Below are 26657 nucleotides of genomic sequence, written 5' to 3' on the forward strand. Positions count from 1 at the left end.
AAAATACATTTTGACCATCATAGGCGGGTTTCAAGTATGAACACAGCAGCATATTTGAGCAAGGCGTCTGTATGCCACAAAAAATAAGCAATCATTATAGGCAGGTCACGAGGTTATATTGTCAAACTAGCAGTGACCCTTTCACTCGTCATGCTTGAAACTAACCTTCTTTATTTAGTCTAATTTACCTAAAAGTCCAAAGTAAATAAGGTTTTACATTATTGTCAGCCTACACACGTCCTGAAATAATAAACTCCACACATTCAATCACATATTTACCATTATTTACTTCCATGTAATTCCAATACTAATGTAAAGTGAGTCAAAAAAGGATTTATTTGATTCATTAACGTATTGACAAAATATATGACAACATGGGAGAATTTTTTGGTGGTAATTTGGTAGCGCTGACAATAATAATACATAGGCCGATACAATTGAATAAAACCTTCCATTCGCTACCATGTCTTATTGAAATAAAGAAAACACTTTTGGCTCTGCACACAAACCTCTTTACAACACAAGAACAGGATGGGTGTGGAAGGCCACTGCAAAGTCAATTGTTTCTCGTTTCTATCCGAAACGTACAATTGGAGCCCCACCTACAGCTAAACAATGACCTGTGATATAGAAGTCTGAAATAGGAAAACATTGACAAGTTCATTTAAACTTAAGTTCAAAACTTATGTTAAAACAAATATAAAGGGATAGGCCACCCAAAAATGTACATTCTGTCATCATTTACTCACTCTCATGTCGTTTCAAACCTGCATGACTTTCTTCTGTGGAAGACAAGAGATGATATTTTGAAGAATGTTAGTAACCAAACAGCTTTGGCTACCATTGACATCTAAAAAATCTTAAAATATCTTCTTTTATGTTCCACTGAACAAATAAAGTCATACAGATTTATATACCGTATATGGTAAAAAAAAAAATTTGGGGTGAACTATGCCTTTAAGCTATGTTCCTTTAGCAGAGCCTTTATATATTCTTGGCCAACAATTAATACAACCATTTCTCTGGGTGATCAGTTCTGACCCTGCACTGACGGGTCATAAGGCACAATTAGACAAAACACACATCCCGCCTCTTGGAAAGCCCTCTTCATCTCCACCTAGTGGTAAAACATGAAATATATTTTTACACTCAGGGGAAAAAATATATATACTACTTCCAGTTCAATTTAATTTCAAATCAGCCAGTTACAATATCTGTTTATAATATTTGATGTTGTTTTCACATCATGTTAAAATTTGTGTAATTACCAGTACATTATTACTAGACCAGTAAAAACAAAACAAAAAAAACCCCATCAAACTCATAATTACAAGTTGGAATGTCAGGCTTCTCTAACTTGACTGTTTTAATGTCGTAAAAACAAAAATGTCAGCAGTTTAAAGTAGTTCGGTAGCTATATACATGCACTAGGTTGCAAAATTTTGGGGTCATTCATTATTTTTTTGAAAGAAAGAAATTAATACTTTTATTCAACAAGGATGCATTAAATCTATCAAAAGTGACAGTAAAGTTTTCAGCAATATTAAGAGATGTTTCTGGAGCATCAAATCAGTGTTAGAATGATTTCTGAAGGACCATGATACTGAAGACTAGAGTAATGATGCTGAAAAATCATCTTCAGAGGAATGAATTACATTTTAAAATATTTTTTATCAAATAAATGAAGCCTTGTTGAGCATCAAAAACAATAAAATCTTACAGACCACAAACCGTTGAACGCTAGTGTACATTTAAGTTTGATATAATTCACAATGTCTTAATATAGAATCATTTCAATTATAAACCAAAGACATTAAAATGGTTTATAGACAGTGTATCTAGTGCAAAATTTTGTTATGAAAGTTAATTTCCAATAGCACTAGCACATGGATAGCTCCGAGTAGAATCCTAAGTTACTTGTTGCCTCCTAATTACGGTAATTCACACATTGCATAAATTAAATGACAAACAAGCATTATATAAAAGTCAAAAGATCTGCCTTACCAGCCGCTCTTGGTCCATACACAAGCCCACCACAGCACCACCACTGCCGGGCAATTTGACTGCAGAGTCAAACTGCACAGACAAGAAAAAATCATTCAGATGTGCTGCTTTTTTTCTGCAGGTCAGATTACTTCTAGTATTATGGAATAACTTAGTGCTCCAGCTAATTTTCCAGATATATTAGGGAAACAATGCATTGACATTCATTTACCTGTCTCGCAAGCTGTACCATTTTCAGATTTCCAGGGCCCAAGCAGTCTTCAGTATACACCGACCTGATGGACAAAATGTAACCTCAACAGTGGTATCTATTTAGCTATTTATAAATGAACTTATATTAAAATCCTGTTTGATTTAAACCACATGATGAAGGATCCGTTGTTGGTTCTTTTAGCTTAAAACTACAAAATTAACCCACAGATTAGTGGCATGCTGTTAAACCTCCATTTAACTTAAAACATCATACCGCCGTAGCTCAAAGTTTTCATCCATGAGCTGTGCGAGTCTGGCCCAGTCCTTACACAGGAAGGCAGCCCTGCATATGGTGAAAAAAAGCTTAAGCACTTTTCACTGATCTGAATTTTACATAAAAAGTACAACGCTACAATTATTGAATGACCAATGCTCAAAGATGAACCAACCGGGCTTGGTCTGTGAGTTCAGCAAACGATTTCATAGCTTCAACCACAGCAGAATCACCTGTCCAGAAAGAACAAGACTTGAGAAAAGATTTATTTATTCACTATCAAGACATAAACCAAGACATAAAGCAGGACTTACCGTTTAACCATCGCTGTCTAACATTACTGTGAATCCGTCCAGAATCACTTGGATCGCTCAAGTACGCCAGCCAGAACAAGGGAAGATCGTTCATGTCCAAGGGAATGTATTCTCCTATATAAAAGAATAGATTGACATGCAGTACAGCCACTTAAAATTTTATTTACTTAAAATAAATGAATACTTTTATTCAGCAAGGATGCACAAGCGACAGTATTGGACTTTTACAATCTTACAAATTTCTACTTCAAAAATGCTGTTCTTTTGAACTTCCTATCCATTAAAGAATCCTGAAAAACAACTGTGTTCAACATTGATAATAATAAGAAATGTTTCTTGAGCAGCAAATTAGAATGAATTTCTGAAGGATCATGTGACACTGAAGACTGGAGTAATGATGCTGAAAATTCATATATTTTCAATGTAATATTATTTTACAATGTTACTGTTATCACTGTATTTTTGATCAAATAAATACAGCCTTGGTAAGCATAAGAGACATCAAAAACACTCAAACCTTTTTAGGTTTATATACAGTATAATAATGTTTTTTTATTTTATTTGTATTGCCCAGAATAATACTTCAGTTCAAAGACAGTACCATAACCCTGCTCGTCCATAAGCTGTTTGTTGAAGTCCATGTAAACCAAGCCTTCATAGACCTATTAGAAAGTTAATACAGAGACAGTCATGATCCACACAGTCTAAGTCAGATTGGTCAAATTAATATGAATATATTCACCTGCACAACTCGATCCTGTAGACCAGCTGTGATGAACAGCTCATCTGTCTCTACGTTGAGGATGAAGTTAGCTCTGACTGGTTTAGGAAGATCCTGACTCAGGATAAAGTTTATGTAAGCTAATAGTTTTTTCCAACATTAAAAAGTAGTTCTAAATCTATCCACTGATTCGTGAATGCTGAACATACGTTATCTGTGATGTTGTAAAACTTCATCAGGCACTTCAGTGTGGCAGACACAATCGCACTACACAGAAAACACCCAAATGCTAATATTAGAATACTCAAATTTGACCCCAATAACAGCAGATGAAACGGCAAGTGTTTGACACTTGAATAGTGATTATAATGCATCTTGTTTGATTACAAATCAAATAGACATGAATGAGCTTAACTGACTGGTAATGCTCATTGAAATTTGTAGTCAATGTTTTACTTACCTACTGCCTGCTAAACCCTAGAAGACATCAAAGAAATGTAGTACAGCATTACTCCACATTCTTAGAACTCTAGATAGTCAACTGCAAATATCATTAGTAATAAGTCTTACCACTTGCCGAGGAATGTTTGTGTCATACTTTAGGGTAAAATTCTGCTTGGACAGAGCAATGCTGTCAGCATAAAAGAAAGCAAATACAGTCAGTGTCTTAATTATTCCAATTACACAACAGATATTTTCCTACGTATTATTCCATATATACACAAGTGTAATGGAATATCGAAAAAGAATAAATATAGTGCAGGGATTTGAATCATTCCAGTGGTTGTTGATTGGATTTTTTTTTTAAATTAAAGTTCAATAAAATCAGTTTGCAAAGAAATCTATGATCTCCAAAATACTTAGATCAATTATTATCTTCCTTTTTTATACTATATATCCTAATGATAATGAAAACATATTTGTCAAGTTGCCAGACATGGTATTGCTGTCCAATTACAATGAAGAGGCAAAATTATTTGTCTATTTCAATATAGTACATAAAACAATACTTCAATAAAGAGACAGTATTGTATTTAAAAAGAGACACTGCCATTGTATCACTGTATTATCTACATAAGCCATGTCTACATAAAGTGATTGGAGCCTGACAATCACGTCTTTAAGAATGTATTTATTCAATTATGTTTATTGGATCTCACCCTTGTTCAGAGCAGAACTGGTAAAACTTTTTACAGGTGGCTTGTAGAAGTCTCAGACCTCCTAAATACCTGTAAGGTAAATAAATGAATATTAATGATAATAATTGGTTTTGTTGTATCGTAAGCATTCTGCAGAATATCTAATTTTCTGTTCAACATAAGAAAGTAAGACATATGGGTTTGGGTCAACATAAGAGTGAGTAAATGATTACTCAACATGAGATTGTTAATTTTGCATGATTTATTCCTTGTTTAAAGTGTCCATATTGTTGAAGTCCATGCAAAAAAACACACCAAAACAATCTGAGACAAATACTTGATGTTTGGACAAACCCTTCTTTCCGGCTGATCTGAAAGAGATCCTGCAAGCTTCCGAACTCCGTAGGGTCATTCAGAGGATGAGGCAGAATGGCCTTAATAAAAAAAGTGAAATAAATGAAGAATGATGTCTTTCCATGATGTCTCATCTCAGTCTGTTTTTTGTTTTACCAGAGTCTGGCTCTCCATGAGTGTGACCTCAGCCCAGAAGTTAGCAATGGTCATAGCAATGGTTTTCCCATTGAAACCATCAGAGGGGTTCCCCATGAGTCCAACCCTGTGAGTCAACACACAGACCTATGTATAATATTGAAAAGCAAGGCATTTGTGGGTACTAGATAATGTGTTCTGACTGACCTGGCATATGAGCGGGATGTAATAGGTTTAGATGGGGACAGCTGCTGTTTAGAAGAATAGTGAACGAGCCATTTCGTGTAATCAGACAGACCCTGTAATAACAGATGTCAAAATTTTCAACATGTATTAATACAAAATGTATGTTTAGAATAGTGGGGTATACACTCCTGTTCGGTGTCAATAAGATTTCTTTTGTATCTGATACTTGTATTCAGCAAGGATGCATTCAATTGGTCAAAAGTGATAGTAAAGTAATGTTACAAAAGATTTCAAATAAATGCAGTACTTTTTAACATTCTACTCAAATCCTGAAAAAAAGTAGCATAGTTTTCACAAAAATATTAAGCAGCACAAATGTTTTCAACATTGATAATATAATAAGAAATGTTTTTCAACACCAAGGATGATAACTATAACGATAATGATAAAGATGTAGTTATGTAGTAAACATAAAAGAATAACAGAGTCCACAACTATAACAATAATGGGACAATAATGTTAACGATATCATGGGAATCACTTTCAGAACAATTTTTTTCCCCAGCTGAACAAAAAAAGAAAAAAACATTGACAGCCAATCAGAATCCATCCTCGAGCATTTAAAGTGGCGGACGATAAACCTGCAGCGTGCGCTTAGGATAAACAGCATTATCGTTTGTTGATGTCATTGTTAATATAGTTATCGTTATGGTTATCTTTATAGTTTTTGTTCTTTGTGTGAACGGGCCTTGAGAATGCTTTTTGAAGGATCATGTGACACTAAAAACTAAAGTTATGGCTGCTAAGAGATATATATATATATATATATATATATATATATATATATAGCATATTATTATGTAAAATTAACCTAAATAATGCAACATTTGTACCCACCACTTGTCCAATTAGTTGAAATCCTGTTGGTAACTTCATTCCATAAACAGGAACCTTTTCCTCATTTATAAGCCATTCCTACAACCAGTAAAATCCTATTTAATATTGAAGTTAACATAACATCTAAAGACACAGAAACAAAGGTTTAATGCTTTACATTTTAAAACTCAAAGATAATTTAAAACATTTACCCAAAAAAGGCCAAAGGTTCGATCTTTAACATCTGGGTGTTGAACAAGGAAATCAGATATGTATGGTAAGGACTCTTTACGCAGACAGTAGAACACCACACTTGCCAGACGGGATGCAGTGATGCCCTCTTGAGGCTTCTCAATGAAGCGCATGACCCTGGTGTGCACATAGATTCAAAATCTTGTAGTGAATACTTAAACTCAAGTGGTGCTCACTGCAGAGCCAAATGATGTCCACCTTCTAGCTCCACCCATTATGCCTAAACGACATCTAGAGAGGGGGAGCTGGCCACCCATGGCCCAGCAGTGAGCAGCGGCAGCCTTTCCTTAAAATAAAAAAAAAGATTACATCTTCCATCGGGCCATTTATTAAAAATGTCTAATTGTCAGTTTGAATTTTAAAATGCTACTTTTTTATTTATGTCATTGTCTACATACAGTATATGCTTATGACAACATGTATTCTTATATGTATTAAAAAAAAGAAAGAAACAAAGTCAGCCATCATTTTTATTTATGTCCATAGCTATGTTTATATTCAAAGATGATGTCTAATGTTTATTTTCTGTACACAATTGCCTAAATGTAATTTATGAAAATGTCAAAAGATATTTCCATTCTATTACATAATAAAAGGAGAATTAAGAACCAAACCCTGCTATTTAGAATACACAAAATTGCCATCCACCTTAAATAAAAAGAAAATAATAAAGAATCTATTAATCTTGGCTAATTTTTATAATATCAGAAGGTATTTCTCCGACCTGGAAGGATATTAATGTCCATTTCTATGTTTTTTAATAACAGATGCCACTGCATTTTAAAGCACTACTTTTTTACTTTACAAGTATGTTTATATAATATTTACTTGTCTATTCATGTCCATTTGATGTACATTTCATTTGAATCATGATGTCACTGATAACGTCAAAGACATTTCCATTTAATGATAAAATGAATAAATGATAATGCGCAATATCCTGCTATTAAGAGGGCATGACAATGGCCATGGAACACTAAATTTAAAAAATATATAAATAAAGAATGTACTAAGCTTGGCAAATTTTATAATATTAGAGGGTAAAGATGCTGTGTCATGTCTCACCGATGGGTGTTCGGACAAACTTCAACAATTCCTCTGGAGGAGCTCTTCTCTCCTGACTCCAGCTCATAATATATAGCAAGTTCTCCAGGCTGTAGTATTAAATTGTAATGAGAATTAAAATTGAGCCGAAATTACAAATTATTTCAGCAGGTTAAATGAGTAGAAAATAATGATATAAAGTTATAAAATGATAAGTGAGAATAAATACAGTTGCGTCTGCAATTGGGAAAGAACAAATCAGTACGAACCTGGTTGGGTCACTATGTTTGACATCTCACCCACAAGAATCAACTTGTTATAACACAGTCAATATGATAAGTCACTCTTACCTTAGATCTAAAAAAGCGAATGACTTGTGCAATATCAAAATTTTGATCAGCACAAAGCATATCTCCTGCGATCTGTAAATGCAATATGAGAACACACAATTGAAAACAGCCCTTTCAATTTAAGATTTAAGTCAAATAAAATAGGCTTTGGAAAAAGGTGTGACTAAATGGGCATTATGCAGTGTTTAAATAGCTCAATGTGGTGTCATACCACCATAATGTCATCTTGTAGCTGTCGGCTTCGGATGGCCAATTCAAGGTCTGCAACAGCCCCGAGTCTGTCATCCAAAGTAGTGCTGCCATCATTCACAACATTCTCCACTGGAAAGTCATTGGCAGTTGCCCACCGCTCATAGTGTTTGTATCTGAATTGAGTGCAGTTTTTGAACCAATATACGATTTTAAATTAGTTTAATGGCTGCTATTGTGTATCTTAAACATACAAAAAGCCACACTTCCTGCACTTATTTTCACAAAAGAAAATGTAAACATTGCAAAAACTAGTTGGCATGTATGTCAAAAGACAGAACAAACAGGACTTACTTATCAGCATTCGTGACCAGATAGACTTCACTGAAGAGCTGGCGACTGCGAGAGAGGGTAAATACTGTTGCATTAGTTTGCATGGAAAATACCTTTCACAATGATGCTAACAACAAATATAATGCCTAACAACAAATATAATGGCTCACGTGTTGACGGTTTCCCACCAGAAATCCAATATTTTCTTTCCCCCCACTCCAGGTAACAGAGCTTTGGGCACACCGCCCAGATGAGCATACAGACCTGTGATATCACTCTTGAAATATAGAGACATGTTTATTGGACATTGCATTACATCTTTTCTTTCTTGTTTTGAAAGGAAATTAACAACGTATCATTAGTTATTACAAACGCTAACTGCAAAATGACACAGCTTTTAAAGAAATCATAATAGTTTTTGCAGCTCACAGAAAAACGTTTAAATCAGTTGATTTACCTTAACCTGTGTCTCTAAAACCGTGCCGTGCCCTGCAACTAACAGTATGCAAATCATTGCTCTGGTTTATTATTTATTTGAAATAGCAACGCAGTCCTTCCATCACAGGGTCCGTAGAGTCCATAGTGAAACTAATAACACAGTTACAACTTTGAACTTACTCACGTCACCGGAAACCCTACAAATCCTTAAAGAAACAGGCTCATGATTTAATTTGTAATATGGCAAGCCGGTTTAACATTTTGTAATTTAAACAAACTCCTTACTTATTAATATACTTATTAATAAATAGTGACTAGTACACCATTAATAGGTATAGTAGACCTGCTTTTTCAAAATACACAATAATTGATCCCAATTTTATTAGTAATAGTTCAGGTTTCACTATAGTGATTGCTTATATAATTACTAATCGTGGTTACTTTATCCAGGGGTGTCCAAACTCAGTTCTGGAGGGCCACTGTCCTGCAGAGTTTAGCAGCACAAGCCTACAAAAAAATAAATTATGAGCAGAAAAGCAAGAGTCCGCCGACTCATTGCTATCTGGGGACTTGCAGGCAAAGGAAAAAGCCTATATGGGATGAAGTTGCAGTTGCTCTTGGTGCCGATGGTAAGTAATTTAAAAGTGTTTTTGACAACCTTTCCCTGGCCCACGAGCGAACAACTTAACTCAATATAGAAAGGTAAATAGAATAGACAATTAATATGTAAATATGCATATAACATATAATAATATGCCTAAATATTATTCTGGTATCAATTACCTACCAATATTTATTAATTTAAAAAAATATACAAAATCTGTTAAAGTGACCACAACCTCAAAAGCCTGTACAGCTTCAGCTGCGTGCGACAAACGCTGCCAGTGTGAAAGCAAAACAGGGGTGTGCTGCTCCCGCTCACAATACGCACTGCTTCTGCGCTGCCTACGCTTTGCTAACGCGTGCAGTGTGAAACCGGTGTTAGAAACTATCTAATCGCAGTATGTTGAAATTAATATTCCAAAGATACCCAGAGGGTCTACTATTTCTGGTTAGAATTCAAAGTGCAGATCCATGCACACTCTATTGCCCAAAACCCATTGCATGTTGTATAGGCTACGAGGATTCTATTAGAACTACAAACATGGTGGATGTCTGAGACCAACAGTTAAGGGGTTTTAGTGATTCATAATTAGTATCTAACCTAACAAAAAAAGTATTCAATGTTATCCATATTATGTTTTATCTGTAACAACATTGTGAACTTCTAAAGATTTGTTTTTCATTAACTTTAAATGCAGTTCTCCGCATGAAAGACCCGCGACTGGCAAATTAATCTACCAATACATTTCTCTCCAATACGGTTGGACATTAAATTAAATGTGGAGTATTTTAACTGTGACCAGATGATTGACAGGGCAGTTTTTGTGACCAGAGGACAGTGACAGGATGCACATAAATAAGTTACAGTACGTTCTGTTAAAGATGAAATTATGATGAGGTAGTATGTCCCAAAGCTTACTCTGCTACACACTCTAAAATATCATGTACATACGTTTAGGGCATAGTGTAATAGGTCAAGTGGGACACAGCATTTGTTCCTGGAGGGCCACAGCCATAGACATAATAAATACATAGACGCCCTATTGGCCGCTGGATCGTCCGTCAACGGCGCGGCCTTATTGCGGAGGGCAACTTTACCATGACTCTCATAACGAGAATTGAGAACTGCTTCGTGTGCTGCTTGGGGCTGTAACAAATCGCTGCACAATTGAAAACAGGTCTCGGGGAATTACCTTTCACAAGCAAGACTGAACATTTGTTTCTGGTTGTATTTGGTCATTATATAATTAGAAATAGTAATGTTAGTTGGACACTGGAGTCAGTCAGACTAAAATAGCTAGCGATGTCGCTAGTTACCTTAGCTGTGAAAGTTGAGACATGAGTTATATTATGGTTTTAGCTTATTATATTTTATATTATAAAGTAAATTTCCTGAAATCCAAATATTCATCTATATTTTCTTAAAACCGACTTTTCCGAAAGAAACCGAAAGTACTCGTTTCTTTATTAACTGCACCTGATCCAGCTAATCAAGTCCTTCATGATCATTTGAAAACTACAGCTATGTGTGTTGGAGCTGGGTTGGGGAAAACTTTGCAGGATTGTGGCTCTCCAAGGGCTGAGTTTGCCAGCCCTGCTCTAACTCCTCATATATGTGTGTTAGGACATCAAAAATGTGCACTGTAAGATTGGGAACCACTGTACTAATACATAATTTGTATAAATACACCAGTCACCATTGGAATTATGTACAAGTATCTAATGGTTACTAGTAAAATGGACAACGATATTAGTCACTATTGGATTACTTACTATTCATTTAATAAAGGACTAAAAACATATACTTGTTAGTTTTAAGAAATAAATGTTAACATGGCTTGCCATAATGTCCATGGTCATAGAACTCAGTTCCTAGAGGGCCGCTGTCCTGCAAAGTTTAGCTCCAACCCTAATTACACAGCTGAACCAGCTAACCAAGGTCTTCAGGATTATTAGAAACTTCTGGGCAGGTGTTTTGTAGCTGGTTGGAGCTAAACTTTGCAGCAAAGTAGACCTCCTCGGAGTGGAGATCGACACGTGTCATATAGGAAGGTCTAAGAACATTGAAAGCAGGTTCTTTAAGGCCTGAAGTGCTGCATGACCCTTGATTTTTAAGTCTTGAGCCTTTTAGCGAACCAAATATTTGGAATTTAACAAAAATAGACAAGAATATCTCCAGGAATCAGAGATATTTTTGTCTATTTCTGATAAAAACTAAATATTTGACAAGTGAAATAACATAACATACACTAAGGTGTTGCAACACAAAACATTCTTAAATCAGAGTCTACAAGAATGGCGTAGAAAATTTGTCTATTTATTTCAGCACTCTAAATAGTGAAATCTACTATGATACTATATGTTGTAAATTGTCAATTAGTAGGCAGTTAATTTACATGCTCATTATTCAAACAAATGAAAAACCTTCTGAAAAGTATGAAAAATGCATTAATAAAAAATATTTGACATGTATAATTTTCACAAATTTAGAAGTAAAAGTACACAATGAACAAATTCTCCTGACATGTCCTGGTACATAAAAATGAATGCTAAATTACATTAAAATATGGGGGCTGGAAGGCGCAAAAAAAATAAATTATGTACGTAAGGCAAGATCCTGATGGAGAATCATCACCAGCAGTGGCGTGCACAGACCTCTGCCGGGGCAGGGGCAAAATCACGTTCCGGGGGGCATGTGGGGGGGTCTCCCTTGGTTGAAATCGCGTTCTGGGGAGAGTGATTGGGGAGGTGGTCACCCTCGGTTGAAATCGCGTTTCAGGGTGCAACACAATACGACCGCAATTAAAGTGCACACCACTGATCACCAATAGGTTGAATACTGCAATTATGTAAGTCATGCTTTATGCGTTGTTCAAGGTTGTTAAAAAAAAACTGCAGATATGTGCACCTCCAGCACTGAATGTTTTTGTTCTAAATTTCCAAAACTCCTTAGAATTCTTCACTGGGAATCTGCACTTGCTGCTGTAACTATGCCGTGCTGTCGGAGTTGATTCCTCAAAATCTGATTCTTAGATTTCCAATCTTCCACCTTTAAAAAAAAAGGAGACAAAATAAAACTGTCAATGAGAACAATACAAAAGAGAGAAATAAAGAAAGTGATAAAGACAGATAGGAAAACATGCCAAGTCAAGTCACCTTTATTTACTGTATATAATGCTTTATACGATACAGGGATGTGTTTCCCAACAGCATCTTGAGCTTCCTAGACATCGTAAATACATCATAGAGTCCTTTGGTGCAATTGGTTTACGATCAACTTAGGGTAGGCAGGGTTCTCATGCCTTGGTTAACTTCAAATTCAAGGACCTTTCAAGGACTTTCCAGGTCCTATATCCTCAAATTCAAGGACTTAATGTGGGGACACATTTCACGTGAGAGCAAGGTTACATCATGTTACCTTGTAAGATACATTGTTACAGTTTTGCGCGTGTGAACGTCATGGCAACGTACAACACAAAGTAGGCTACCTCACGCGGAAAACAATTGTAACTTGTAAGTCTAACTAACGTAAATCAAGCAAGCTAGTATGCATATTGCATAGGCCACCAAGTGTTGACAAAATAGCACATTAGCTGACACATGGGCCTTGAAATCTTTCTTTCATATTCAAAAACTTTCAAGGACTTCAAGGACCCGTGGGAACCCTGGATAGGGACACACCAAACAGACGCCAAAGAAGAAGAAAACGTTGGGAAAGAAAATCTGTGCTTGAACGCACCTAAAGGACTACAGGCGAATGTCAACTAGCACATGCGTTCTGCGTCTGCATGTCAAGGAGTTAACTGTCTATTTAAGCAGATATATATTCGTCATTCAAAAATGGAAAGCAAAACTAAGACTGCCGGTTTACAAACCATAAAGAGAGGAGTGCTTGCTTACCGTTTTGAATATCAATCATGCTGATCACGTTTTTTATTTCACTCGCTCCTCTTATTATGAAAATATTTGCGCATTGGAATGCTCAGGTAAGATGACGTAAAATTAGAACAGCCTTCTGTCTGTGCCGTCATGACTTCTTTGCTTGCTTTCATCTCTTTTGCTATTATTCTTGTGTTTGCTAAATGAACAGCTATAATCAGAGTTCACTCTCTAACCAGACTCCACAAAAAACTAAGTCGGCTGACGCTCAAAAACGTCCCGAGTCCCCGACGGCTTGGTGTCTCCCTTGTTTCAGGCTCACAATGCTTTTGGGAAATGCTGCACAGATTGTTTTAAAGCAGCTTTACAGTAATGATTAATGATGCAAAAAGAATTCCGTTCAGCTGTAAAGCAGCTCTAAAAAAGACAATACTCTTATTATTCAGCTGATGTCAGTTCAGTGTTGATTCAGTTCAGCAAATGTGTAAAGTTCAATTCAATTCAAGTATCTCTGCAGAAAACAGTGATGTCAAAATAGAGCTCAGTTCAGTTCAGTTCTCATCCAATAGTGTCTTTCTTTCTAACATAGATAGATAAAGTTATAAAAAATGTTAATGTTGATTTTGGTTTTGCCAAATCATTTTAAATAACAAATTCGTTTTTAAAACCTTTACCTGAGTTTAAAATAATTCAGGTTCACTGTAAAATTTAAAATAGGATAAAAACTATGATTAAAGTGCAACTGAATTATTAGATTAATTTAATCTGGATTTAAAATTAGCCCTAATTGATGCAAACAAGTAAAATACCTCTCGCCGTAACAGTTGGTTATCCATCCTCAACCTGTCAAGGCTGTTCATTTCATCTCCTAACCGGCTGTTACTTTGTCGCAGCTCCTGAATGTAATCGCAGGCCTTTGATAGAATCCCACCCTTACTCTGTAACACACAACAGCAGATATAATAGGGTTATGTGCAACAAATTTCCATATTCTGTAAAACCGGTTGCATCGGGTTCAGGTCTTTTGTAGGTGCTTCGTCAAATAAAGAACAGTTTTACTTAAGATCAAAGATGAGCATAACCGATGTCCATCACATATGCAGACTGATATCTAAAAGTTTGTTTATTTTTCTAACATTAAGGGCCCTTTCACATCCTACCTTGTTTGGTCCGGACTTTCGGACTTTTCAGTTTCAAAATCAAATCAAAATTACTGGTGTGAAACCTACCCCGGACCACGGTCCGGACCAAACAGATGAAATTTGGTCCGACGAAAAGAGGTAGTCTCAGTCCGGATCAAACTGAACAAAGGTTTGGTTCGTTTCTAGTGTGAAAGCATTTCTGTATTGTTCGGACTTTCAGACCTTTTACAGGAAATTCCGGTGGTTCCCGCATAGCCGAAAAAACTAGAAGGTGGCAGGAAAAATGAGCCGTGGTAGCACATGGAGGAGACAAGGTTTTTAATTGAAGTATGGTCTGATGACATAAGAATTCAACTGGAAAAAACGCACAAAAATGCAGAAACTTTCCAAATATAGTTGCAACGATATGCGTCTGTTCATTCATGTTGTCAAAGTTACCCGCCGAATTGACAACACGCTGACGTCAGACGCACGTCCATTTACAAACCAATCAATGTCAAGATGCAGCCCACATAGATGATGACGAGAGGACGCAAGTATGTCACGTAAAGTTCTTCAGTGCGGACGCATAATTGCAGTGTGAAACCAAACCAAAACTTTCTGGAAGTATAAAATGTATCAAAACGTGAACTTTGGTTCGGACCTTGGTGCAGACTTTCAGGTGTGGAAACGCCCTAAGATATTTAGATTGAAAAAAAAACATCAAAAATAAAAAGAACTAGCTAGGTTAGCTGATTACCTTAAAAGTCCATAGAGATATTGACGTGGCTATAGTCCATAGATATTGCCGTCGCTATAGCTATAGTTTGTACTGCCAGTAACACTTTCTCCAACAAGCGGATGCAATAGACTACTTTTCCTGTTTGTTCATGTGACTTTCGGCATACAGCCTATCCAGTAGATATTGCTGATACTATTATATTCACAAAACTAGCACATACCTGTCCAGTTTTAGTGGCATCAATGGTGCAGTCTGGAATTGTTTTTGAGAGCTGAACAATCCAGTTGTTAATTTTGTCTCTACGTCTTCGCTCAACTGTAAAGTGGTTTGAAAATAATCACTCACAAATATATTACACAACAAACTGCATGTAATTTTCAATAATTTTTCAATTGAAAACCTTTACCTTCATTGTGCTGAGCTCGCCTTTTATCATCTCTAGAAGTTCTTGGCCCCTCTGACTTACTACAAATATTGAAAAAGTGTGTTACAACAGTTCGTTTTTTTTTTCTTCTTTGGGACCATAAGCTAATCCATGAATTCAAAATGTAAATGTCTAGGGAGAAACAATGAGTTGTATTAGCAACACAAAAGGTATCCATGACTTTCTAATTCATTTTACAAAAAACAGTCCTCCCAACTACTAGAATATGAAAATAACCTTTACTGTATCTTCTGATCGCACTACAAAAAAGGGATGTTCTTCCTTAGTACATTTGTCGTCCAGTTGTTTTTCCAGCGCAAATGTCTAAAGATTGTTAAATCAAGATGCATTTACTGGAGACATCAAATATGAAGTCTTGTTTTCTGTGAAACTTTTTGTTTTGAATATTTGTTTTTGCTTTAAGCATTAACTTAATTTTGTACAATTTTTAAAGACTTCATTTTACATTTGGATCTCGAGTAAATGTATTTTGATTTTAAGATGTTTCGATATTTGTATTGAAAAACTTGAGTCTCATTCACTAAGCATGCATACACACAAATTTGATGTTTTGGTCGTGTTCTATGCAAATGACTAACATCATACACGCGGCCGCTCATTTAAAATACTCCAAATTCACTAACATTAGAACGAGATTAAGAAAAAAATTCATGTGTGTACGGTACGCATGTGTTGTTAATCAGGCGGAGATTTTTAGTGAAACACCCTCCTGTGCGTACAAATACGAAATGATGAATGAGACCCATTCATTTTTTGGAATGCATGCAACATTTAATGCTATGACTTTATGAATTTAAGACTGTCTGCTCTGATTTAAGACCTTTTTAAGACGTTAATTTGTGTAAGGGCGAATTAAGAATTTTTAAGACCTGCAAACACCCTGTCATACGTTTATTAACAGCTCAATTAAATACACTATATTTTTAACATTCAATATAAAAGAATAATGCCATGCTTAGACTGATATCAAAATAATAAATTTAGTTTATTATTTTTATTTATTTGTATTTTGTTTTATTGTTTGTGGTCAATAAAGATAAGCAAAACAGCAACAACTGAAAAGAGAAATGTTTTAAACGACTGAGTGCTTTTAAGAGGCTGGAAAAGGCAACATTACACATTGTAAGGTTGTGTACGAGGTGCAATAGACCTCTGGTTGGCTCCAGTAAGGACCTCCTGCGGAGACATCATAACATACAACTGACCTAAAGCAGGAGCAAAAAAAACAAACAAATAAATATAATAAAATCCAGGCTGCTTTGCAACAGAACTGTTGCATTGTTGTGTATTCATGCAGTTATTGAAACTGAAAAGGGTTTAATGATGTACCTGCAGGAGCACTCTGACTAAGCAGAGCATCTGAGGCCTGAACACTGGTCACCATTGTGCCTGCTGCAGCGTCTGAGATAGTAGCAGGATAATACGTGTAATGGGTTTCTGTGCCATCTCCATCTAAGCCTTCTGAATGAGAGAAAACAGCCTGAAAAACATTATTTAAATTAAGTTAGTTGTAATCAGATTTATTCATATGATCTATTTCAGGTAAAATAATAAAGGCTTTTCCACCTGTGTGACAGGCTGTGTTGTAGCCGGAAAACCAGTAACTACACTAACAGCTGTAGCACCATCAGTTTGAGCTTCCAGCTGTCCATCTGCGACCTGGATTACTCGATATGTAACCTGAAGAAAATTAAGATGGAAAATTATGTTATGCAATATAATCTTTCAGAACTACACTCGTCTGTACATACTACCTAAAATCTTCTAAATCGTGCATCAGAAAGAACATTCTATGGGAAGAATTTAGGTTGGTTTAAACCTGGTATTAACATCTGTCTGGCATGGTGAGCAGCACTAAATAAATTTGTAAAATTGTTCTCCAAAAGCACTCAAAAGGTCATGTCTGTGGCATGTTTGAGAGCGAAAGTGAGTCTGTCTTTCTTGACTGACCACTTGTGATCAGATGACTGAGACGAATGTCACAACCAGGTGTAAACTGGGCCTAAGTTCTTACTCAGGTTTGAATGTAACCCTTCCTCCCCATCTCCTACCTGCCCTGAGGGAGGGTACAGCTCCCCTACCTGCCCCCCAGCTCCCTCTGTCTTGAAGAGGTATTTAATCGGCTGCTCCGAGGAAAAAGTAGAAGCAGACTGAATAGTTGTGATTGCCGATGGGTCCTCTGCAGTAGCAACTGCCCCTGAGAAAAGAAACCACACACATCAATTCTCAAAATATATTTGAAAAAAACTGACATTACTGCATGCATTGCTTAATCTGATAATACCTTCTTCAATGACTGGAACATTGACATCAGGTTCAGAACTTTTCTGTTGTCTGAAAAAAATATATTTTAGATCATAGTGTAATTATAGTGCACATATTCAGACCATTTCTAACCAGTGTCAGTAATACTTGCCACTAACCCTTTCATATCCACAGTCAGTATGTAACAGGAAAAAGTGCCTATACTCCTTGTTGACTGATCAAATCTGTAATGGAGCCAGTAGAGAAAACAAACTATTTGAATGTTAGCACCAAGTTACTTGTGATATACATAATGACCATTATTAACCTAGTACGCTGGTTGTGTATTACAAGGTAAATATGTTATAATGTTATAATAAAATAAATAAATATTACATTGCAGGCAATAGGCTCACAAAAACAATCTGCACACATAGAGATTTATAGACATTATAGACTCAGTTCTAAAGAATAGCTAGCTAGCTCCTACCAGAGCTATCTGGAAAGCATAGACAAATAACGACGCATGTTTTAAATGAGCCACGAACGAGAATAAATAATTTGCATCTACATACAGCCATCATAAAATAGCTGTTGAAATAATGAAAATAAGCATAGGATTTAATTTACATTTCACCGTTTACTGTTCTCGTATCGTCTTGTTTACAAGAGGGGCAACCGGGCGGTTCAGTTTTTGCGCATGCGCACATAATCAGCTCCAACACAGGACATCATCGTCGATTGGTACTATCTGCACACCACAGAACTTGAACTGTAAACCTGGGGCGTCATTTATAACCGTTGCGTACGCACAAAACACGCCACTTCGGACGCATACGTTGTGATTTATAAAAATAAACTTGACGGTAAAATTTGCGCTCCTTGACGCAAACTCTGACCCATGCGTACGAACGTTTTGGAGACAGTTTGGCGACACCGATGGTGAGCTAGATTTAAATGTCTTCTCCAAAAGAATATGTCTGCAGCCTGCAAGACTTCAATTTACGCTGCTTCAAGTCACGCCCACATCATGCCCACTTAAAGTTGCTCATGTTTTTTTTTTTTTCGACTTAAAGGGATAGTTCACCCAAAAATGAAAATTCTGTCAGTAGTTGTTTCTCAATGTCAAGGATACTTCCTTGGCAGGACTGGTCCTTCCAAGTCATTTCCTTCAGAAGCTAGGCGAGGCTCCTCTTTAGCATTCGGAGAACACGTAAATGGAACAGGCTAGCAAGTGCACGTCATTGGAGTAAGGGGAGGCTGCAGACCTGGAGCCAGCAGATATACGACCCTGGCAGTTTTACGCCCCTGACAGTTTTACGCCCCTGTTGTTCCTTATGCGTCCAGTAGGGGGAGGCTGTACAGCACAGCGACACAAATTGAGTTATGATAGTAAATAATCGTCTTTTGTTTTTTAATTAATACATTTATTTATTTTGTATTGCAAATGAAAGGATACAAGACAATCACAGTGAGAAAGAGAAATTTTACATTTTGTCAATATAAAAAATTAAAGGTGCTTTACATCAGACTCAATGATATTATTTATTTTAGAAACCTTTGAGTTTAAAGGTTTTGAAATTTTCTTAAAAGAAGAAAAAAGGGACTTTATATCAGAGGAGAATATTCTTAAATCAGGATCATTGAATGGTTCTGTCTTTATAAGGATGAATCTTGCCCAGAAGACAAAGTAATAATACCATATAATCAAGATTTTTATCGTTAGAATGAAAAACTGACAAAAAATGATAGATTCTGTCATTTGTGTGTTAAATAATCTGCTAAAGTTATTGTTGTTTAGCAATTATGCAACATTTATTATTTATAAACAATTAGCTTGGTATAGGTAGCCTATCAATTCATTTCTATATCAATGGATGGGTCTATAAATATTTCGAGAGACAAAAAGTACTTGACGGTCAGGTTTATGTTCTATCTGGCTTAAACTCAACTATACCACGTGTAGGTTTAGTTGCCCCTAGTCTTCTCTACTCACTTTAAAATGCATTTTCTTTTTAATTTTCTTTTGTTGCCTGTCTTTAGCTTGTCTGAGATCGCCTCTTCTGGTAAGACCCTGTTTACTCCTTACATTAAAACATACTCCACATGGTTTCTGGGGCAACATTACAGTAGATATTGGAAATATCTGAACTTGTTTTTTTACAGTCTATGATGTGAAAACACAAAAGACACATTTATAATAGGCATGTATACATGTATGTAAATCTCTCTCTAAGTAAAGAGTTGAACTGCACACTCACTCAAATATTTTGATTATTTCCAACATCATTTTTTAAAATAGCTTACTGGTCGGGACTAAAATGTAGGGTATGTGCACTTAATGTGGGTTTTATCATACTCTGTCTTTACCAAATTCTTTTTAACTTGCATCTCATAAAGGTGTGTTTGCTTTAGCTATAAGAAAATGAAAATCTATCTCTAAACTTATAAACACTCATTATTTTTTTATGACTTACAAAATAAACAACTTACAGAGACATACATGGACATGGTTTTAATGTCATTTTCAATTTTCTCTGCACAGTCCATCATTGGTGGCCAAAAGAAATCAAAGTGGCTTGACACTTTTTTCACTATTGTTCCATCAATAAGTGCTTTTGCCGCTGTACTTTGAAGATCAGGAGCAAATTGATGCAATCCACACACACACACACACACACACACACACACACACACACACACACACACACACACACACACACACACACACACACACACACACACACACACACACACACACACACACACACACACACACACACACACACACACACACACACACACACACACACAAACGATAAAATCACCATGGATGTCATTTTAAAAAATAGTTAAAGAAGAGGGGTAAACCATAGGGGAGTCATCATAATTCATAAATGGTGTCAATAAAAAAAATTGTGAACAACAGTATTGTGTCTTTCTTTTAAATGGCCCTTGGAATTTTAGAAAAGGGATAAATTGTGTTTGTCTTCATAAAATGCTGTGTAGGATACTGTTTTGTAGCTGTACAAAACATAACGACCAATAGAGAATGGTACTACTGCTAATCAAGGATCCATATGATTACACGGTACTGTATGTCTAATGGGCTAAATTTGGTTAATATCTGAATGTAACTATAAATTCACAACAACATATTGCACTCAGTCTTCCATATAAAAACATATGGTGAATAGGCATATAACTGCATTAGGTCATATACTTTTCATAACATAGTTGATCCAACTGTGTATTTTTAAATTTTCAATTCACAAAAACACATAGTCTTCTGTAGGCTGAGTGAAGAGAGTGAAGCCCAACTGAATAGCTAAAGACATTTTAATCCGTGCAGATCTAAACTGTAACGTTTATATTTAAATGAACAAAAAACAAACAAAAAAATGTCTATGTACAGGTTATTCATGTGTAAGAGTCGATTTATGTTATTTTGAAGTATATTCCCCTACTGTAAGAGTCGATTTATGTTATTTTGAAGTATATTCCCCTACTGGACGCATCAGGAACAACAGGGGCGTAAAACTGTCAGGGGCGTAAAACTGTCAGGGGCGTATATCTGCCGGCTCCAGGTCTGCAGCCTCCCCATATAGCGTCATTGCGGCATTACGTCAGTGAAAAGGTCCGCTTTTGGGCTGCACAAATTCAAAAAGATCAAAAAGTTGTGATGTACACTACCGTTCAAAAGTTTGGGGTCAGTACGATTTTAAATGCTTTTAAAAGAATTCTCTTCTGCTAACCATGTTAAATTACTTTGTACAACTTAACTAGTTATTTATAAAAGAAATGCCGGTGACGGCAACCAAGCTAACAATTGTTAAATGACAGGTCTGGTTCAGTTAGCCATCAATAACGTAATTTGTATATATTTGTATAATTTGTAATATCAATACGGTAGTAATTTGTACTGGCATTTAAACGTTAAACTTTACTTATATGTTCTACGGTTATAACAAATGTATGGCAACGTAAATATACTTACATTTAAAAGCATATTGCCCCTAGCCTAGAAATCTAAACGCACCCTAGCGGCAGCAAAAAATATTTTGTAGCAAAATGTGGTCTAGCAACTCTCCGTTGGCATTCGAGCTGGAAAAACCAAACTCTGGTCAGGCCAATCACATCGTGTATAGAATTGGTGGGCGGGCTTAACATAATGACGGCAGAGTTGTGACGGTTCCCCCGCGTGATTTCCATAGGTGATTTGAATTCTGTGCTATTTGAAAACAAAGAAGATGCTAGCTGGCGAACAGCGGTCTTTCGAATCGGCTTTGGCCGCGACTCTGGATGATTTGGAGTTAAGAGAATGTCACTTAAGTCATTCTTAAAAAAAGGAAGATGTGTTTGGAGTTTTGATGACCGGATATGGCAAAAGTTTAATATATCAACTAGTTCCGCTGGTGGAAAAACGCATGGGACTCACTCAGCCACAGCCGTTCGTTGCTCTGGTTGGTTGTAGCGCTGTCCTATTGCATGCAGAGGGAATTTGAAAGAAAACCGTTTATCCCGCACCTCGGATTGAGGTATGCCTATTGGGAGTTCCCAGACCTAACATCTTGATGTAGGTCTGGCTTTACAGGCTATATTGTCCCGTTATTGCTCCGACTCCGCTAACGTCTGACATTTTTTATTTTTTGAACAAGATAGCAAAGCTGCGCGCATAGGATTGTTGGTGATTTGAGAGCGTGAAGTCTACACATATGCATCCTTTCCTGTGTATGGGATATTTTTCGAACGAAGGACTCAGTCCTTGGTTGAAATTGGGAGGATCCTAGACATTGGAACTGTCCATCGACGGATGTCGATGACATAGCATCCTTGAAATAACGGTTTCCGAGCATCCTTCCTTGACATTGAGAAACACCTAGTATTTACTCACCCTCATGTTGTTCCAACCCCGTATGAACTTCGTTCATCTTCGGAACACGAATTAAGATATGTTCGATTAAATCTGAGAGCTGGATCACTCCTCCATAGGCTTCTAAGGGATTGACACCTGCCAGCCCCGAAAAGTTATTAAAGACATCGTTAATACCCCTTTTCCACCAACAAGAACCGGGTGCTGGTTCAGAGCCAGAGCCAAAGCTGGTTCAGAGTGGGTTCGACTGACGAGCTTAATAAGAACCGATTTGCCTTTCCACCGGCTAGAGAGCCACAACAGAGCCAGATCATACGTCACTGTATACGTCTCATGTTGCCCAGCAACGCTAGTGCGGTAGCGCCAAACAGTACGCCAGGCTTGTTCGAGATGCATCGGCTTCTCGCAGATCGATCTCCGCATGACATCAAAGCACTGCGATAGCGATCTAAAAGCAAAAGGAGTCGTATGTTCTCCAAACACTCCCGCAGCTCCGATCGGTCCGCGCCGCTCCGATGCATCTCGAACAAGCCATCAAAAATAACCGGACGTTGCAATACTATGGATGCTCATGGGTTTACAAAATACATCGGAGTCCAACACGTTTGTGCAGGTCGCCGTAACTTACATAGACGGATATTTATAATCGAGCTGCTATTAGCTCGACTAGCTGCTATTTAAAAATGGCGGTCACAAGTTTCTATTCGTCTTGTTGGTCACGGTAACCCCGCCCCCAGCCCCTGACGCAAGTGGTTCTTACTTGGCTCTGTTCTAGACCAGCAATGATTTGGTGCTACTTAAGAACCACTTTTCCTGGTTCGGAGCTGGTGCTTTGCGTGTGGAAAACCAAAGAACCGAATTGAAACTAGGCTCTGGCTCCGAACCAGCACCAGCTCTGCCTTGGTGGAAAAGGGGTATTAGATAGTCCAAGTGACTACAGTGGCTCAATCTTAAATTTATCAAGCGACAAGAATACTTTTTGTGCGCAAAAACAAACAAAAATAACGACTTTATTTCAACTATTAATTTCTTTCTTTGTGGGCCTACGTAGGCTTACTATTGGCCGACGTAGGCTTACTATTGGCCGACACTGGTCATGTGGGTGATGCGTGTGATGTATAACAACAGAAGCTTACGCTATTACACTAGTGAACTGACTAGAGGCCCACAGAGAAGGAAATGAATAGTTGAAATAAAGTCGTTAATTTTGTTTTTTTTTGCGCACAAAAAGTATTCTCGTCATTTGATAAACTTAGGATTGAGCCACTGTAGTCAATCGCTCTCGCACGAGTTTAACATAAACTGAACATACTAGAGTTGATTAAACTGACTCTTAGCTGTTCAAGAACCGAAATGCTTGTTTTGGTAATTGATTGTAAAGCAAGCTGCAATCTGCATTAGTGCCAGGGTGGGCTACTGACAATGTATTGCAAGAAACCATATTGCAATGTATTGTTTTCTCAATTATTCGGCCCACCTCAACTAGAGTGTGGAGCAAGCACTAATATCCTTTTGGCTTTATTTATATTTTTTATTTGTATTATTAATATTTTTAAACATCTTTTGATGTCTTTGTCTTATCGTATGCCCGATTTGCTGATTGTTAAAAATGTTGACGATATCAACAGCAAGCACCCATAACAAAATCTTTTAATTGAAAGGCAACCCAATGAGGGTTTAAGCAAACCCAATCTAATATGTTCGAGATTGCCTTAAATGTAGTGGAAAGAGTAACGTTAGTTGGCTGCAGTGAGAGGAGGAGTGAAAAAAGTGCAGGCTCTTCACTCAATGGATCACCTGAGAGATCAAAGGTGGATAACGTGGGATTCACACTGTGCACTGTTGCTAATAAACTGTATGTAATTTAAGTTCTGTTGCTTTTATATGAAAATAAATATAATGAACAAGACACTCAAAGTAGCCTACTTGTTATTTAATACCATTCCAAATGTGTTTATCAATCATTTTGATGAATTTTTGAGTGTTTTTATTTATTTATTTTAATAATTTATACACATAAAACATGATTTCAGAGTTTTAAAATCAAACATTTTAAAAGAGAACACATCACGGTTGTTTAGTGAAGCTGACTGCTGATTGTCTAAGAAAATATTTTCGTGCAAACAATGCACAATAAGGACTATTTCCATTAAAAATATAAAGAAATTAAAAATAGCCTACTATTTGGCCTGTGGAAAAGATTGAGAAAAACTTTCTCTGAAATGTTTATTTATTAAAAAACAAGGCAAGGATAGGCTACTAAATTATTTTTAGGCTACTAAATTATTTTCAATTTAATGTGACGGCACATATCTGTATCTCATATGTCTTGTACCATTAAACATGGTAGGCTATCACGTGGATGAATTGCATATGCAAATTATATGCAGATGAGAATATGCATAGTAAAACTAGGCGTTGTAAGCTCCATAGGCTATAGTTATTTCGGGGTGGAGACGCATGTACGCCCAATCATCCACTGACTGGAATTTATCAAGGGAATTTTCCGCAGGTTCTGGCGTAGGCTATACGCGCGGTTTTATAAGTGAATTTTTTTTTAGCGTACGCCAAAATACGCCGTTTAATACGAATTATGCAGAGAAGTAATCCCTGAGCCAGTACTACTGAATAGTTGTAGAGTTTACGTAACACTATTTATTTGAGGGTGGTATTGTCAAGAGTTTGTCTGGATAGGAAAATATCGCGGGTTGGGTTCGATCCCTTGTCGAGAGACATGACCCTATAACAATTAAGTAACATTAAGTAACCCCTATGCCAACGCCAATTGTTTTATTCACAAGACATATACTTATATTTACTGCTTAAAATAAATCTGTGAATGTTTAGTTTTATTATTTTACGTTAAATCTTACAATATGACAATCCGTTAAAATATTGATAAATGAATATTCCTAGAAATATGAATTAATGCATGTTTAAAACTATGATAAAATAAACAGAGTTAAACAATCAGTCAATTTCAGTATTTATTGTGTGAAACATATATTTAAACATAATTATTTTCATTACAGCAAACAATTCTGCCCTTAATAGAGTTAAATTTAAACGTTAGTGTAGCCTACTTGGTTAGCAAGAAGACAAAAGTGTCAGTGCATGATTGATGTGAAACATGAAGAGAACAAAGAAAAATCAAGGTAAATATCACTTTTGAGCAGAATATGTTTTTTTGTGTGTGCCATTTTCATTCAAGCGGTAATGAATTTCTTCCTTCTGCTGAACACGAAAGAAGATATTTTGACAATGACTTCAATAGTATGGGGGAAAATACTATGGAAGTCAGTCGGGCTCATCAACTGTTTGGTTACCCATATTCTTATCTTCTTTTGTGTTCAGCAGAAGAAAGAAATTCATACAGGCTTGGAACAACTTGAGGGTGAGCAAATGATGACAGAATCTTCATCAAAAGGAAAAGGAACGCCATTCCAAACCGGAAGTAACTTTTCAGATTTTGATTAAATATTACCACAACAAACATTTGTTTTTCTGTGTATTAACTTGAAAGGATTAATTGGTTACCCTAAGACCAGTAATGTGTGCTAACAACGTATAGGGTAAATTTTGATTTCATGAGGACTTTAACAGAATTAATGGGGAAAAGTCACGTGGGTCATATTGATAACTGATGATCCGAAAATAAGTTGACTATTAAAAAGAACATGTGACAACATTAAGTGTAGGTATAAAAGGTAAAACCTGTGAGTACTTGTTATTAAAATTAACATAATACATAACTTGAGATGTGGTGAAATTGTCATTGCGTTCAGAAAAAAAAACCCCTCAAAATTGTCTCATGATGCATGCATACACTGTTAGGCAATGTTAAAATAGAAAAAAGTAGAAAAAGAATGAAAAGTGTGGTTTTAGACCCAGGGCCAAACACATAAAAGCACGTAATTTGGACAATGCAGTAAGTATATTATAGACGAAC

At 36.4% G+C, this 26657-nt stretch overlaps 2 protein-coding genes across 13 annotated transcripts; both read right to left on the reverse strand.

Annotated features, from left to right (window-relative positions):
- Window positions 1-313: 313 nt before the first annotated feature.
- gkup (glucuronokinase with putative uridyl pyrophosphorylase) lies at window positions 314-8978 on the reverse strand. The gene is made up of 23 exons (XM_077208553.1): window positions 8821-8978; window positions 8534-8640; window positions 8385-8429; window positions 8053-8206; window positions 7842-7913; window positions 7513-7601; window positions 6408-6564; window positions 6217-6294; window positions 5341-5432; window positions 5155-5260; window positions 4999-5078; window positions 4666-4734; window positions 4076-4136; window positions 3966-3982; window positions 3715-3772; window positions 3527-3619; window positions 3386-3446; window positions 2785-2898; window positions 2646-2703; window positions 2471-2539; window positions 2216-2279; window positions 2005-2076; window positions 314-1117 (listed from the first exon to the last, which is right to left on the reverse strand). Exons 1-23 carry the CDS (start codon window positions 8875-8877, stop codon window positions 1031-1033), a joined length of 1860 nt encoding a protein of 619 aa, XP_077064668.1. The 5' UTR covers window positions 8878-8978; the 3' UTR covers window positions 314-1030.
- A 2722-nt stretch (window positions 8979-11700) lies between these two features.
- On the reverse strand, window positions 11701-18849 carry usf1 (upstream transcription factor 1). Of its 12 annotated transcripts, none has more exons than XM_077208562.1 (11): window positions 18466-18849; window positions 18015-18080; window positions 17876-17925; window positions 17673-17788; window positions 17158-17271; window positions 16921-17071; window positions 16742-16796; window positions 15553-15611; window positions 15367-15461; window positions 14093-14221; window positions 11701-12453 (listed from the first exon to the last, which is right to left on the reverse strand). In XM_077208562.1, the coding sequence occupies exons 1-11, from the start codon at window positions 18543-18545 to the stop codon at window positions 12364-12366; spliced, it is 1005 nt and encodes a 334-aa protein (XP_077064677.1). In that variant the 5' UTR covers window positions 18546-18849; the 3' UTR covers window positions 11701-12363. The 12 variants fall into 12 exon arrangements, 10 of the variants coding, with proteins under 10 accessions (XP_077064677.1, XP_077064675.1, XP_077064670.1 ...); XM_077208560.1 differs by having other exon boundaries at window positions 17643-17788; window positions 18466-18826; XM_077208555.1 differs by having other exon boundaries at window positions 16709-16796; window positions 18466-18813.
- Window positions 18850-26657: the final 7808 nt, after the last annotated feature.

The sequence above is a fragment of the Siphateles boraxobius genome, unplaced genomic scaffold (assembly GCF_051911475.1).
Source record: "Siphateles boraxobius isolate OS27281-9 unplaced genomic scaffold, OSU_SipBor_1 6, whole genome shotgun sequence".
Classification (NCBI taxonomy): domain Eukaryota; kingdom Metazoa; phylum Chordata; class Actinopteri; order Cypriniformes; family Leuciscidae; genus Siphateles; species Siphateles boraxobius.